This window comes from Pagrus pagrus, assembly GCF_965226575.1.
Source record: "Pagrus pagrus genome assembly, chromosome: 24".
Taxonomy (NCBI): Eukaryota; Metazoa; Chordata; class Actinopteri; order Spariformes; family Sparidae; genus Pagrus; species Pagrus pagrus.
Window position 1 is genome coordinate 19942934 of NC_140206.1, and position 17988 is coordinate 19960921.

Genomic DNA, 17988 nt, shown 5'->3' on the forward strand with positions numbered 1-17988 from the left:
TCCAGGATGAATCAAAGTGACATGTCAACATGTCCTCCATGTACCCAAAGACTGTAGAAACATGTAGATTGTCAGTGGCTCCTAAAACGACATATCACTGTTCTCGGAAACATGACCATTGACACGTACCAGCGATGGCCGTACTGGATCTTTGTAATGCAGATGCAGTTTGATTGGTTTTAGGCAGGAAGATGAATTGTTTCTGTTCATGGAAACATTGTGGTTTGAATTAAAGTAACTATGTTGCTCATGTAACTTCAGTTGCAAACATACCTATGTTAGGTACATGTTGTAGCTTCATTATGCTAGTAAGTTAAAGTAACTCACTGCCATATGGTTACACACTGGCCATGAATAGTGGTCTCCTCTTAGAGGAGACCACTATTCATGGCCAGTAGGAAGTCAGAGTGAAACAGTTTAAGACGTAAACTGTTTCACTCTGACTTCCTCCTTTACTGCCGTGATAATTACTACGGCCACTAGAGGTTGCCGCCTTACAAGAAACATAAATATTAGTTGAATAATGAAGGTTTTTCTGATATGGATGGGTTGGACAGTGTTGGTGCTGTAACTCGACTGTTTCAATATCTGTCCACATAATAAACACACTTGGCTGCAACAGCCTGAAGGCTAACATGTTGACTTCTGCTTAGTCCCGTCTGTCATTCAAGCACTAGCAGCTGGGCCCATGAAGCTAACAGCCAACACGAGCTAGCCGACCTCCTTTTTTAAATGCCTAATTGACACAGCAGTGAGTGTGCAGGAGCCGCTGATGACTCAGCAGGAGTTGAAATAACATGAACAAAGCTAGCGTCAAATGAAGAGGGAAACCTAAGAAGCTAACTTGCTAACATTGGCACAGTTTCTCAAGTGTAATATAAATTAAACAGTGTGATTGGTTTCTGCCAAATGTTGAATGTAAAATTGACAGTTGACAGTTACATTGCTAATGGCTGGTTTACCTTGTGAGACAGCTGCAAGTCCCCAGGAAGAGCACCAGGCTTTGAAGCCAACTTTGGTAGTGGCTAAAGCGTGTAATTACATCGTCACGTGATGCACTGGGGCCCATAAGCGAAATCACAAACCATAAGCTAACATGGTGAAAGAAGCATCTCTAAAACAGTGGACACATTTTGTGTCATAACCCCCTCGAAATGACTTGTTTCACTGTCTATAAGAGCCGCAAAATTAAATTATTTTATCCCCATTCAAGTTAGCCGGGCGCTAAACTGGAAATTTGCTGGCTTGGTCAGTTGACGTCTCCAGTGCGTGCACGCTATGGGACCCACAATGTGGCAGCTATGTGGCAGACAGTCGAGTCATTTTGGCTTCATGTCCCACTGAGCAGCTTTCATAGAAATGAATGGGACTTCGCCTCCATGGCTGTGTCCAGGTATAATTATAACGCCCTTGGGCAGCTGGACTCATGAATCCATCCTCCTTGAAGCTCTGTGCTTGTGGCCAGACCACATTGGTTTTGAACAACTATCATCCTATGAGGAACTACTTGTAGCTATAGGCTTGGTTTAGATGTGACTGCCAGTGAAAGAAGCAACTTTATGATGAAAACAACAATTGCCGTTCCTGAAAATGTAAGCACAGATGCTGCTAAAGCAGTTATATCAGAACTGATGAGCCTTGAACAGTGGCTCAGACATCAGTCAGCTGCTGTTGTGGGAATCACCAAGTCAGAGGTTTCTAGAGATATTGTCCAAAACTCCATGGAAATATCTGCAGTATCATTATTATAAGTTTATGTTTCCTCTACAAAAAGTGAAGAGAATCATATTTTCAGGTTGGCTTTAACATTTTTCAGGAAGAGCCTTTATTTGCTCGGCCTCTGAGAGAAATTGCGCATTTATTAACTCATGATCTCTTTCTTTAAAGAAAATAGTCTGCACACAAATGGAAATGTAAAATGAAAAAATTGTGGCTTTGAGGGGAGTTTAAAGTCTTTGTCTAATCTTTTGTCAAATAAACAGTTCTTTGTCAATGGACAGCAGCTACTAGTACAACTGTGACAAGCATTTTCAAGATGAAGCACACAGACATCACTGGGACCGTGGCTTTCACTTTTTGGCATCATATCAAAAACTACATAATATAATCAATGACAATCAATTAATAACACAATAAAATCACACCACATAATTAATTTACAAAATGAATACATCTTACAAATCTATTTATTTAAAAAACAGGATTCAACATACTCATTGCAATAAAATGACAAAATCAAAGGACACTGGGGAAGTCTTGCAGTGACATGTTCAGTTGGGTATCAATGCTACGTGTGTGTGTGTGTGTGTGTGTGTGTGTATGTGTGTTAATGTTTAGAGCATTTGGCACAGAGCCCTATTATTCAACTGTGTGCTCCAGTACTGTGAATGTGTGTGTGTGTGTGTGTGTGTGTGTGTGTGTGTGTGCGTGCGTGCGTGTGCGTGCGTGCGTGCGTGTGTGTGTATTGAAGATAGTGATAAAACCTATAGTGAATACTGCAACAGCACCATCACAGACACACACACACACACACACACACACACACACACACACACACACACACACACACACACGCACACACACTCACACACACCTGTGGACTGGGTTTATGGAGTCTTACTGGAAGTTTCTGAAGTAACTCTCAACATTAATCCAAAACACACACATTGTATAAATATTTCTCAGAGTGGATTTTCAGCCGAGTCTCTCGGTGACCCTGCTGAAGGAAACAGAACAGCAGCACTTTTGGAGGATCTCTGGTGTCCCGTGGCTTCTTTTGCTTGAAGCTGACTGCATTCAGACTATATCTGCTCGTTAAGATTCACTACAAATGTCATCTGTAAAGGTTTGTATTGGTGAAATTAACCCTGTGAGTATCATCAGTCAGAGATGTGGGTATTGCATTCTGATTAGATTATAGTTATAGTTCACACCGTGTCCTGTCTACATGCCACATGAGCAAGTGTCTGCGACAAAATCAGTTTGATTTCTTTGTTTCCCGTTTTAGTATCTTTACCGGCTGGAAGTGACGCAGAGCAGCGCAACATGGAGCGATGTTTGAGGCTGACGCCATGTTTCTGTTCCAGTAGAGAAACATCTGAATGTCACTGTATAAAACCTGTGTTTTCTGTTTAAAAGTACAAATGTACAAAGATAGGCTGTCTTAACAAACTTAACCCTCTATTACTTGAGTGGTCTCCAGTCTGATGTACATGATATGACAGAATGCATGTTAATGGATTCAGAGAGGACAGCGAGCGTCTCACATCACATCAAGTTAGACACTCGCAGGCAGTCAGGACACAGTGTTAAACTAATCTTAACTTTGAGCGTTTTCGCTCCGACTCAGGGTGAAAAATATGTAATGAGTACAGCTTCACACGTGCTGTGACCTGACTACATCATCATATTGCTCAGAAAGTTCAGAATGTTGCTTATAATACCTCTTTAAAACCATTTAAACATTGGATAAAACCCAGTTGGTTCAGGAGGAAACCGGACTGAAGCCTCCTCACTTCGTGTGTGTTCACACAACCGTCTACATGATACAACAGTCACGATTCATTCATCTGCTATAAAAACAGCACAGAGACTCAACAGAGTTCAGCTGACTTTGTGAATCAGCAAGTAAAGGCAGAGCTCTGAACACGTCTGATTCTCAGGTCTGGCTGCTCACGGTGAGGAAACACCAATTTTCTCTGGGAAGAGTAGAGACCAAACAATTCTAATCAACTGGAAAAGGAACATTTGAGCACTGGAACCATTTTACTGAACTTGGATTTTGTGGATACATTTCAAGCTAGTAAGCAACTTTTAAGGAACAGTTTGACATTTTGAGAAATATGGCAGCAAAACAGAACAAATCTGCCGATTGGTGATGACAGTGTAAAAGCGGATTTCTATAAGGCTTTAGTAAAAATAAGGAAATTAGTTATTTCAATGCTAATTGTTACATTTCTGATGGGGCTAGGCTAGCATTTTCCCGTGTCCTGTCTGTGCTAAGCTAGGCTAAGCATGGCTAGGCTAACCACATGTCAAGTCTCAGACAGGGCTTAAACTGATGTCTGTCTTCTCATCTGAGTCTGATTATGAGAGCAAACGTGGATTTCCCATAATGTTAGACTGCTACTTAAACTCCATGAAGTCATGTGATTTTAAAGCAACAGTTCAACATTTAAGCCAATTTGCTGTCTTTTTAAGATATAAATTAAAAAAAAGAGAATTAGATAAGAAGATTGATATTATGTCTGTGTGCTGTATACAAAGCTGGAGTCAGAGCATGGCTCGGTTAGCTTAGCATAAAGACTGTAAGCAGAGAGAAACAGCCAGCCTCGGTCTGTCCATAACCCATAAAAATGTGTTCCGAGTACCTATTATTAACAGTCTCTAATTAACAAAGAGTCCAGCTTGTCTGATCTGTACACAAACATTAATGTAAAATAATAGACAAGAAAACAGATGTTTCCCCCTGCTTCCTGCCTGTATGCTAAGATAGGCTAACCACATCCTTACTTTAGCTCCATACTTTATGGGTTACTCCACCAACTGAACACAATGAAGTGTGTTTACAGGTTTTAAACAGTCCAACAGTGTTACAGGAGTGCAATGATAGACCTGTGGACTTCCTGTAAACACACTTCAATGTGTAAAACTGGTGGAGTTACCCTTTAATCCTCCATTTACATTGATTTTATAATCCAACCTTTGGAAAAAAAAGTGATAAATGTATTTCCCAAAATGTTTTCCTGTTCCTTAAAAGCATAAACTGAAACAGAGAAACATGCACCATCTTCCTGTGCCAACTCTGCAGCTGCTAACAATGGAAGTAACTGAGTTTGTTGCACCGCCCACACTCTCTCACTGTGAGCACATGAGTACATTAGTGGAGCGACAGGTTGAGAATCTGATGGAGACTTAACCCTGAAAGAGGCTTGTTGCTTGTTGCTCATGAGTGACATCAGTGTGTCATTATAAAACAATACATGCAACTGTCTCACATACTGTAGCACAGCACTCACACAGGAACACACACAACAGCTGGATACATTTCTGAATATTTAGAAAAGAAGAGTGCTTGCTGTCACCACTTTGAGTGGCTGTTCAAGTGTTGATCTGGCGATATGAACCAAGCACACGTCTGTTAGTTCAAATATTGGCACCATGTACAGTATATCTCACACACAAACAAACACACTGACTGCATATCTCCTTGTAAAGCTTAAAAATGTCTCTCAGTTTAAAATCTCTCAATTTTCATAAAACTAGAGTTGAGAATAAGGGTAAGTCATTGTCCTCTTGTTAAGGTAGGAATACTCTGGGGTGGAAGTTCTAGTGCAATACCTCACTTTCGTTTTCTGGGATTTCTGCTGCCTGCGTGAACAAGACGTTTAGTCCATGACAGACGTATGGCTCAGGCTGCCTCAACCACCAGTCTGCGGTTACCACATCACTGTGACTGAACCGGGATATGTTGATACAATGTTCAATCAGACGAGTAAATTAACTTCTGTCTCTCCAACCCCAACCACCCCTCGAACTTCCTGTTCTTCCGCAAGAAGAAGAAGTCCAGGGGGTGCAGTGGTATCGATGTTAATTTGACAGACTTCATTCCTATCAGAGCACAGAGTGGTTGTTCTTAGCAGGGAGCCTTAGCATTGGAAGAAAAAAAAGGTTGTAGCCTGAGCGCTTCATGTGTTATCCCTGGTGGTTACAGAGGTGCTCCTTTATCCCCAAGTGGCAGTGATGTCTAAGAGCCTCCTGCTCCTCAAAAATGTAACACCACATTCTTCAGTCTCTCGTGGTGCGGTGGTCTTACAGGGAGCAAATATATCTGTGTAAAAAAAAAAGAAATCACTGGAAGCGCCACAGATTTGAATGGATCTTCATAGAAACTGAAGTCTCAAAGGCTAAAAGTCCCCAACTCCACCACTGCAGAGCTGGAGAGTCCTGGGCACCCCTTAAAGCACTGAGATCAATCGGTCAGGCTTCCATCTCCAGAATGACACGCCGCTTTATTCCCAACGTCCGTCACCCGGAAACAACTGGGTGTCCCAGAAATCGTCCGTGGGAGTGTGTCTGTTGTGTGTGTGGTGTTTCCTGTGAGCGCTGCAGTGTGTGGGTGCGGGGGAAAGTGTTTGTCAGTCCATCTCCAGGTCCATCAGTTTGTTGCGTGAGCGTGGAGTGTGCGTGGTGTTGCGGCAGCAGCACTGGGCGCAGACCAGACCCAGGACCAGAGAGAAGAGGCCCACACCTGGAGACACAGGACAGGGTAACACATGGATGACACATCAGATTACAGGACAGATACCTCTACTGATTTTAGAGACTGTTATGGGGTAGGAGACTATAGACTCTTAGATATTGGATATCATTATATCATGATAAGTGTTGTTCACTTACTAACAGTAAAGTGATGTCATTTTCTGAACCTAGACTGTTCTAATAATTGTCTTTCATTATATCCAAATACTGATGATTATTGATCAAAAATCTCATTATGTTCATATTTTGTTACCAATAGACATGCCTACAATGCAGTGTTGCAATATCAGTATTGTAATTGGTCATAAATATTGCAATATTTGATTTTGTCATCCAGTCTCCAGAGGAGATTAAATATCTGAATATATATTGTGTCAAAATAAAGCCTACAAATATTGTAATACTATTTTCAATTGTCTAATCTTCTCAGATTTACAGGTGTGGTGGAGATGCAAACAGAAATGTGTAATGTGTCAAATGTTTTGTTCCAGAGTTCACTCCTGTGGCAGGACGTCTTTATGAAAGTGTTTTAATAAAACTAACTATAACAGCTCCAGATCACGTCTCTGAGTCTGAGTGGCTCCATGTTCAGGAGCATCTGTTCCTGACTGGCAGAAAACAGCAGTTTGAGACATTACTCTAACCATTAGAGCTAAAGTACTACTGCTACACCAACTACTGACACTACAGCTGCATAGAAGCCAAGATCTCCTTTATTAATAGCAGCTGGGGATGTCCTCCTTACAACATCAGCCTCTGTGCCAATTAAGGCATATTTTATTGATTGCTATTGGGCTATATTGAGGCCAATAAGATTCAGGTTTTTGTCTTATTTAAATCCACTGTGCACTGACAATGCCAGCTGTCATACATGTGTCCTAAATAAGCACAAGCATTGTCAGCTAGTCAAGTGCAGAGTGGCACAAAATACTGTTTCAGTGGAGACGTTCTCACTGACAGCGAACACCAGTGAGCCAAGTGAACAAAGAAAACTCACTTTTAGCCACTTTCAGGACATCATGCTGCTGCTTGTGGCTGAAAACTGAATTTAAACACCAGTGTTCTGTTTGTGCTACCTCAACGTTTCAGTAAGGTAGCTCACAAAAACAGACTTTAATAGTTGGTCAGCGTTAAGTTGTGTTTATGTTTACAAAATGTCTCCACAGAACCATCAGTACGCAATACTACTGTAGAGGGGATTTGCCATTCAACAGTAGAAGAAGCTGGCAGACACTCAATATCTAAGGACATGTACTGTATGGGATTAAGTCAGCCAAAAATGTATATTCAGTCATCATCTCCTCCCTCCATGCTGATTTGCATTAAACATCTAGAAAATAACTAAAAGAAGACACACTAATAGAGAAAACAGCCCAAAATCTAAAACTGACCAGTGCCTGGAAAAAATATTTTCACCTGCAACGCCTCCCCTTTAAATCCTGAATAGTAATATTGAAATTAAATACTAATGTTTAAACAAAGGCTCATCAAACTCCTGAAAAGACAACATGGATGTTATGTACACATTGTCACTTTTACATTAGAGTGTTGATGATTACATTACCTAATGAGGCTGATAGACCATATAAGAGAGGTAACTTCAGGGACTCCCACACTGCAGAAGGGACAGAAAGAGAGATTTATGCTTAACAGGGGCAAATCATGTAAACATAACATTCTTTTACATTTCATGTATAAATATGTGAATGTTCATTTTAATCTCATGTCCACATTAATGCATCTGTTTCTGTCTGTTCTGGCCTTTGATCCACACTCAGCTGCTGTTTTCCAGTAGAATAATAACAAAACAGCAATTTGTCAATAAAAAAGGAAAATGTTTAAAACTAAATGTCAATTGTATCAACATCAGTGTGGTCATGGTTCATGTGTGAAGTGTGATCAAGTCTAGCACACACTCCTCACCAGCAAATCGGACTGTCAGGAAGATTCGAGAAGACGTCAGATCTCCAGCTTGAGTCCAGGCTCCTGTTGAAGCCGACAGGTACCAGGGAGTGGCCATGCAGTGATACTCACCGCTGTCACTGGAAACACACACGTACACACGCACACGCACACGCACACACACACACACACACACACACACACACACACACACACACACACAGCAAGACACTGCAGCTCAGACTGTGGTCTGTGTCTATGTTGTCTAGGAACCTGCCTTGGGACTACGGCTGAAATTTAGCAGTTATGCTAAGTCCGGCGCATTTACACTGATGCTTAATGCATCAATGTTGATGAATGTGCATTGTCCCAACTCAATAAATAAATAAATGAAATGTTTACACACACGCACACATGCACACACTCACCTGTCCTGAGTGCCATGAATGTTCAACATGTAGGTGTGTGTGTCTTTGCGCTCTATTGAAATGTCACTGGATGAGTTACGAGCTTCTTTCCTCACAACTCCAAAGCGGTTGACACTGGCCACCTGTGTCGTCGTCTCTCCACCGCGCAGCCTGGTGAAAAACCAACGCACCTCGTACGCCAGGTCATCTGAGACAGACAGACAGACAGACAGACAGAGAGGGGGAGAGAGGGGGGCAGAGGGAGAGAGAGACGGTTAAGTAGAGCTGTGAAACAGTCTTTAAAAAGTGCACTGTTTGCTTGGTAAAACGCATATTTTTTGCAATTTTTTGGGAGCAAGCGTCTTCTGCCCGCTTTCAGTATTTTTGCTACACTAGGCTAAACCCACCATACACGTCCACTATCTCCACCCAAGAAACACAGATTCAATTTGTACTGGATTCTCAAGATCACCTAATCTTGCAAATGCATCTTTCCAGGCTTCAACATGTGTGTTTGTAGCTGAACACACAGTAGTTCAACCAATGAGAGACTACTGCCAACTGTTTGGAAAAAAAACAAAAAAAACAAACAATGGTGGCTCCTCATGATGTTAGCATAGCTGCTACAGCATACGAGTCAAAAACACTTTAACATGACTATTAACCATCACTTTAAAGGCCACATATTGTAGAAAGTGTCATTTCCTGTCTTCTTTGATTATAAAGCAGGTCTAGGTGCCATACTGTGAAAGTTTCAAAATGCTGAATCCATGTAGAATTTCTCACAGCCTGTATTCAGATACTGTGCCTTTAAAACAGCTTTCAGGACTTCTGTAAGGTTGTGATGTCACAACTGTACAGTCATCGCCCTCAGCCACACCCCCAGCACAGCTGTGGTTGTAAAAACACTGACAGAGCTGATGTGGAAACACAGTGGGCGGTGCCTGCTCAGGCCTGTGATCAGGGCTGGACTGGTAATCTGGCATACCAGGCATTTTCCCGGTGGGCCAACAGTCCTCAGGGGCCGATGCTGTTGGATTTTCTTTTTTTTTCTTCCTAAGCCCACAATTTAGAGGGGGTGGCCTATTGGTCCATCTTCAATATAGACAGTGGACTGAACCAATCAGCATATAGTACGAAAGCAGCCCCGCACCTTCCCGCTGTCCCCTGTAACTCCCGCTAGTTTCACAGTGTTGAGCGTGTTTGTTGAAGAAGTTGCAACATGGAGCAACAAAAGCGAAAGTAAGGGGGTGCGGAGAAGTTGCGTGCAAAGAAATTGATGAATCTCACTGTAGATGCTGCAAAATGTGCAAAGATCACAGACATGTTAGCTGGAGGGGCTGCTGTAGCCTCCACGTCCTCTGTGACAGCAATGCTGCAGCAACAGCAGTATGAAGACAGTATGAACAGACATCACAGAACAGTATGAAGGCGGACACAGCAGCAGCGGGCAGGGAGAGGAGCAGCCAGAGATGCAGGCTTTTGACAGGGAAACTGAGGGACAGAGTGAGCAGGAAAGCATAGTACAACCGGTAAGCAGGTAGTAACGTTAGGATAATACAGGGACTTTAGCTCTATTACATGAGAATGATGAGCAATGGCGATTGATTAGTAGGCCTATCAATATTAATTGGTATTCCATACTTCCCAAAATCTGGCAGCCACGGCACCTTATTTTGATAAAAGAAGTGTTGGATGAGCAGCAAGTGTCCAGTTTCAGGCTACATCAAAACATTTTAGACATTTAGGTTAAAGGTGTGTTGAAAGGCTGCATAGTAGTTTGAATTTGTAGCAACCCTCTATGCTGTGGTTAAACATGTTTTAAAAAGCACTCAAACAAGTGAAATAACAGATTTCAAAACTGCTAAATGATAAGTAAAAGCTTTGCAATTTAAGCATTACTAAAGTAAGTGTAAAAAACAGAATAACAGTATTATTAGCAAAAGGTATGCTCACATTGAATAAGAGTAAGACAATGTCAAATGCTTTTAAGACATAGTTGCTTTTCATGAGTTCATACAGCAGCCCTGTTTTTAGCCTGATACAAATGCATGTTATAGCTTTTTAAAGGAGGGAGCACCTTTTAACCTGAAGAATTAGAATTGAGCTGCTATATCAGGGAAATTCAGAAAATGCATATTAGAGATGATTTCAATAAAAAGGATAAAACAATCAATTGAACTACACAGAGCAGACAAAAGTGGTGGAATTAACAATAGACACTAAACTTCTGGGGCCGTATTCCTAAAGATTCTTAGTGCAAAGAGTTGCTCCTAGTGGCCAAATTCTAAGAAAATTCTTAGAATCATGATGTTTTCTTAGAATTTCCCCTAAAAGTGAAGAGTACATCCTAGTAAAGATAAAAGCTATTCCTAAAGAATCCTAGCTCTTAAGAGAGCTCCTAAGGTGAGATCTGTTAAGAGCAGGGAAGAGGACTTTTAAGCGGCTTAGGAGTTCCCTAAGCAGAGGACAAAATGGCGGACGGAAGAGGCAGGAGAGATATTCTCCAAACACTGGATGACAGTGAATTAATGAAACGCTACAGATTGGATCGTGCAGGAATCATGTTTGTGATTGATCTCATTAGAGATGCACTTACTTCTCCAACCCAACGCCACAATGCAATACCACCCGAAATGAAAGCCAACCAACACTGCTTCTTATAGGCCGGTCAGCAATCACAGACATTGATGAAAGCTGAGCCATTTTACCCTCGTTAATACCAAATTGAGTTGAAATGTTGAAAGTGCAAAAATTACCAGCATGGCAATTAATATAAGCAAATAAATATAACTATCACTATGTGAATACTGTGCAAGTGAGCCTAAGTTTTCACACATTTTCTAGGATAATTTTAAAGTATAGCTTACTATTCATTTAACAGATATTTTCTTTTATGTGAAATATTATTTACAATTACACAGTCTTCATAAGATTAGATTCTATGATTAGGTTTATCGATTTGAGGGTCCACCCTTTGCCCATTATCCCCAAAAGCATATTTCTTATCTAGCTTTTAGGATCAACCAATCACAGCTTTTGAAATGATGACTCATACCTAGCAACGGGGTCAACCACACCTCCTCACTAAGATAGGAGTTTCTGTCCATTCCTTGGTCAGAGTTCTCTGAGAATGTTCTGGAATCACTCCTAAGCTAAGACTCCTTGCTAGGAATTTTTAGGTTAAGTTAGGAGCTCTCTGAGAGGATTCTCAGAAACTTTAGGAATATGGGCCCTGATATTTAGGATGTTGATGATACATTATGCATGAAATAGAATATACCTAAGGAGGTATGTGTTGAGTAAATTTACTTATTTGCTTTCCACAATGGTTATTTGGTAGACTTCTAAAGTAATGATTAACTGTTAATTTCTAATAAGCCTAAAGGCAAAAAGTTATGTTGTTGTTGTTTTTTTAACATGATGCTGTTATTATTTATATGGTTATAAGCATGTCTGAAGCCAACTCCAGCCCTTTCTTTTTGGTTATCATGGTTGGTGTCATGCATGACTATGAGCCTTTTCCGATTATTATCAAAAAATTAAAATGTAACCTTAAGATACTGAATAGAGCTGAATAGATAGAACCCAATGAAATAAGATGGAACAGCTTCAAGCATTAGTGGGATAGTCCCATAGTGTTTTGATGGTTTAGATTGTTGCACAGTTTTTCAAGGTAGTTCTAAATATTTTTACTTTTAATTTAGTTTTTTAATTAAGTTTTCAATTTACCACTTAATAAATTGTAATAATCTCTCCCTCTCTTCCTGTCTAGTCAAGCCAGGCTGTTGAGGTAGCAGTTGAGACAGAAGAGAGACTAGACTACTCTTCCCATCCTGAGCCTGCTAGAATGCAAGGTTTTGTTGACTGTTCATTTTCACAAAATAAGCAATATAAGTGTGAAAATTGATTTAGTTGTTTAGTTTGAAATAAACACATTTGTAGTTACGTTTAATTCCATCAACATTCATTGTATCCTTTTCTGTTACTTACTATTTTTAAGGTTGTGTTAATTACTAGTCGGTTGTGCTCTGCTAATTATGAGGGGCCGGTCTAAGCCAAAAATGCCAGGGCCGATTTTTTGTCCCAGTCCAGCCCTGCTTGTGATGGCTGACCAATCAGCGCAGAATGGGCTTTTCAGGAGGGGTTCTTAAAGAGACAGGAACTAAAACAGCTTTCAGACAGAGGGTGAATAGAGGTGCTGCAGCAGTGGACAGTATGAGAAAAACAATATGTTATTTGAACATTAAATCATGTAAACATTTAAAAATATGAACCTAAAAAATAATATAATATGGGAAGTTTCCACATGCTATTATTAGAAGCATAGACTAGGTTTCATATTTACAGAGAAGACTTATTGTAGTTTTTACATTGTGGAAATTGAGGAAGAGAGTATGTTATTTTTGGATCTACATTGTAGCCCTAATTTCACTCTGATGACAGAACAGAAGGAGATAACCGAAAACCAGGAAAATCAGTTTAAACCAACATAACAATGGCATTATAACCTCATTAAAACACAAACTCACATCACAGACACACACACCGTCTGCTGTTCCATCTCCCACAGTCAGAGGAAAGATGGGAAAAGACATGGAGATGGACGTGCAACAGAAAAAAGAGGATAGTGATGACAAAACAGAGAAAATGGGGACAAGAGAGAATTTGTGATAATATATGTAATCTTTGGAAAGGGGGTGAGCGAGCTCATTATTTCCAAGAGCAAGATGGTGAGAGAGAGACAGACTGACAGAAAGACAGAGAGAGAGAAAGAAAGACAGACAGAGAGAGAGAGAGAGAGACAGACAGACAGAAAGACAGAGAGAGAGAGAGAAGGAGAGAGAGAGAGAGAGAGAGAGTAAAGCACAAACTAGTTATTACGCTGTCAGGGAGAGAGGGACTATTATCACTGTACCACCCACACACACACACACACACACACACACACACACACATACACACACACACACACACACACACACACACACACACACACACACACACACACAGAGCACAATAAAAACCCCATGGAGTCTTAGTCATCCTCTGTCATTTAGGAGACAAATGGAGGATAGAGATGAAGAAAATAAAGAGAACATTTGCGAACGACAACATGGAAGAAAAGACAAATGATGATGAAAAACAATTATGATAAGAAAAAGCTAACAATGAGAGATGGAGAAATGAGGAGGATGGAGGAAGAGAATGGAGCGAATATAATGAAGAGAGCGACTGAGGAGAGGAGTGAAGTCAGCCAGAGCAGAGTAATGAATCTCATCTCAATTTCTCTCTCCCTCTCATCACTAATGATTTTAATGTTCAAGTGCTACATCATTAAAATCTGTAGTAGGACTGTAGCAGCAGTAAGAACACCAGCTCTGGTTTTAGTTCCTTGTCCAGTGCTGACACTGTGGAAGATCACATGTTTTCATTGTTTTATTTGATTTAACAATACCACAAGTTTACTGCTGCTGACATTCCTCTTTCTAACTGCTCTTTTTTGGTGGCATCTCTCCAATCGCTGTGCCAGTGTCAGCTATTTGCACATGGCACACCACCTGCCCTTATACGGTATTGTTGGGACCCACAGAGGAAGTTGTTCATTGTGGATTTCAAAATGGACTCTGAACTGAACTCAGTTCCCCAGAATTCCCCAGTTTTCACACCTTGGTGCAAAGACTGCCAAGATACTGAGCTTTTAGCTACTATTGGTCAGGATGACAGTCCCCCCACTGATCAGATAGTCAAAACTCCAGCTCCTTCCTTTGTTCGTGCTCTTCTTCACCTCCCCTTGGGGCTGCCTGCCCCCAAGTTCTCTTCTCCTGGACTCTTCTGGGACCAATAGCTGCTGAGAGCTGCAAGCTACATTTCCAGCAGGCCCAAAGAACTTCTTCTCACAGCAGTGACGCGAGGTCCTTATAGTATTCCAGCTCAGTAGCACCAGCAGCTGCGAAGCAAAGCTTACAAGCTAACTCCACAATCTGAGGAACACAAATTAAGTTAGTACCGAGCTGCTATCCCTGCAAAGGAAAAGAGCGACCAGTTTCCTCCATCCACTGTCTTTCATCGGACCTTGCACAGCAAGAACAGCACTGTTCAACATTGGAATTACAACCTTCTCCTGCTTGGCTCATCAGCCAAGGAACCACCAGCACCTTTTCTTCAAAGACTGGTAACATTGAACTGGGCCTAGATAGCACACAGCATAGCATAGCACAGCTAAGCACAGGACCTTTAACTGTAGTTGATGTAATGCACATGTTCAATCTGTGTGTATGTTCACTGTTCGGGTGTTATTGTGATCTCTGTGTAGTCAGGATATTGATAGTTTGTTTTGCTACATGGCAAATTTGACGTTAGTTGAATTATGCGTCACACAGACTCAGGGTCTTTGCATGCAACTAACTATCTTCTATAACCTGGCAAAACACACACACACACACACACACACACACACACACACACACACACACACACACACACACACACACCTTGTTCTCTCCTATCAATGTGAGTGGTGATCCACCATCTTGGACCTGAGTCAAACCCTTCCATCAGCCATCTTGCAATCTCCCTTTGATCAGCAACACACCTGTATATAGTACATGTTAGTTGGATCATCTTTATGTTAAATAAAAGACTTTTGAACCTTCATGCTGTCTATTTAATATTGTACAAGAATGAATGTTGCCAACCTCTACTCTGTCAAATCTCCAAAATCCTTTCACCATTACAGCTGTTATGGTAATTTTGGTTGTAGTAATTAAGTTAATTATTAATCAGAGTTACAAATAGTTTAGTACCTTTTTATGAGACTGATTTGGTGAAATGGCTATCTTTTCCCTTCTTCAAGGGTGGTACCCCGAGGTGATCTAATGTAAATTGATAATCATTGATTATTCTTGATAGCCGAATTTAACCTAAATTTCCTATTAATGTTACATAAAGCACTACAGTGTTTAGTGGGCATTAGCTATGCTAATTCCAAACAATTGGCCATGTGCCTCCAATTTATGATCAAGTGGGATTCATCATTAAGCACACCGGGATTAGAGCAGATTTGGATGGTAAGAACATTTGGTGCATCTGGAGTTGACTTCTCTTATTTTTTCTCTTGACTAAAAAGTAAAAAAAAGTAAGACATTTAAGAGAATGTTGCTGCATGAGGCCCATTTTGTAAAAAATTACCCAAAAGTCATACTTGAGTAAAAGTAAAGATATGGTGTTAAAATATTTCTTTGAAAGTCAGCCATATAAATAGTACTCAAGTAAAAGTCTTAAAGTATCGGATATTAAATATATTTAAGTATCAAAAGTACAAGTTAGCATAAAATCATACATACGTTTACATATGTAGATACTTTATACTATGGGTCAGATCTGATATTCAGCATTTTTCTAAGTCTCAAGTCTTTGAGGGGCAAGTCCAAGTCAAGTCTGAAGACTCTTATGGTTGTAATGAGCTTTCTATCATCTGCTGCATGTCATCCCGTCTGCTTAGAACACTGCATAGTTATATCTAAGGAATTCAAAGCATGTACTGTATTATCATCACTCCTTCATCTATTAGCATAGAGTATTATCAGCACTGATTAGTTGTTTGGTATATGATCACTTTAAATAGGCTATTGCAATGCAATATGAAAAATAAAAAAACTACACACAATGAAAGCTTTCCTTTAAAATTAATAACTTTTTTGCTTTGAAATTAATAAATACACAGCTACAGTAGCTAAATGTAAAACACAGTTGCTGCCAAATTATCTAAATATACTGAAAGTCCATAAACTGGTGATATTAAAACATGAACAGTTTTGTTCTAAAAGAGATATCTACCATTTGTGAAAATTGGCACCTTTCTTTTTGGGACAAAATGATTCCTTGCATGAATATAAATCTAATGATGAAATATCATTGGAGTTATTGGCTATCTTAAGTCCTTTTCTTACAGAACATTTTTGTGGATACAATTATCTGTGTTGTTTAAGAGTGAACATCAGCTGACTTTTATTCCTGAAAGAAATGTTTGTGTTTTGGAATGAGGCCCATCAAAACCGTGCTTTCTCTGAGAAACTCGCATAGCTACAAAGCTAGTAGCAAGCTCTCACCAGATGCATAAGGTTACGCATGAGGGAATGACGTTCAGCTCATCAAGCATTTTCATAATGTTGATGCACCAAAAAAAAATTAAATAAAGATTGTTCACGAGTCCCAAATCTCGAGTCAGAGTTGAGTCTCAAGTCTTTTGAGGGCGAGTCTCAAGTCAAGTCTCAAGTCACTGAGTGTGCCACTTAAGTGCGACTCGAGTCCAAATCACAAACTTGAGTCCCCATCTTTGGTAGATGCATCTTACTGTCTGAATAATTTGTCCTTTAAATATCAGGAAACAGACTGCACCTTTGACTTTAGACCAGCTTCTTGTTGGTCTATGGCGCTGATGCTTTCTGCTGCCTCAAGATAGCAATCCACCATCAGTGCGCCTCACCAGACCTCACTTCAAGACAAACACAGTTTAAAACAGACTAAAGTCAAAAATAACAAGAAGATTCCAGATTTTAAAGGTAAAGGAAATAATGAAGCTCACACCATGTTGATGTCAAATGCCAAAGATAGAAAAGAAAGATAAACTTAAAATACCACAGCTCCTCATCGACACTCCAACTTTAAAAGTTTCCCTCCACACTGTTCTAAAGTGACTAAATAGACGGACGAGGATGATGGTGATGATGAAGATGCATTAGGACAGTGGAGAGAGGGGAACCATTTTTTTGCACAAAGACAAGTAGACAAGCGCTCCATCCAGCCAAAGAGGAGGGAAACAGGAGGTGACACTAAGTGAGGTGGTGAATGGGTCGACTGACCAGACACACACACACACACACACACACACACACCCCTCCAGACTCGCTGACCAGAATCAACTGATGAGTAAAGTTCTGACAAAGCAAGCGCTGATTGGCCCATTAAGATCCTGAAGAAAGCCCACATGGTTCGTCACAGCAACACAAAGACTGATACCATGTTACTAAAACTGTCACTCTGAAGAACTAACAGCAACTACAGTTCGTCACGTACTATGGTCTACAGCTGCAAACATTCATCTATTAGTTGACAGACAGAAAAGTAACTGCAACCTTTTTGATTACTGATTATTTGAATTAAGTCAATTTTAACAATAATGCCCAACATTCTAAAACATGAGAATTAGTTACTTTGCAACTTTACAATGCATTTGATGATCTCACCTCAGCCTATTGGCAATTATAATGGACATTTTTCAGTTTAATGTTGTTTTATAGACAAAACAATTACTCGATTAGTCAAGACCAGTGAGAATAATATGCAAGCATTAATGTTAAAGGAAAAACCTGCCTATAAGTTTTACATAAGGATGACTGAATTAAAGCAAAACTAG

General features: G+C 40.3%; 1 protein-coding gene across 1 annotated transcript in view; it reads right to left on the reverse strand.

The window, feature by feature from the left end:
- Positions 1-2168: 2168 nt before the first annotated feature.
- The window catches only part of ptgfrnb (prostaglandin F2 receptor inhibitor b), a 115161-nt gene continuing 99341 nt past the window's right edge, over positions 2169-17988 (reverse strand). Inside the window, exons 12-15 of the mRNA XM_084346674.1 lie at positions 8592-8778; positions 8185-8303; positions 7826-7876; positions 2169-6250 (exon numbers count right to left, since the gene is read on the reverse strand). Of these exons, the coding sequence (XP_084202800.1) occupies positions 6138-6250; positions 7826-7876; positions 8185-8303; positions 8592-8778 (470 nt within the window). The 3' untranslated portion in view covers positions 2169-6137. The remainder of the gene's footprint in view (positions 6251-7825; positions 7877-8184; positions 8304-8591; positions 8779-17988) is intronic.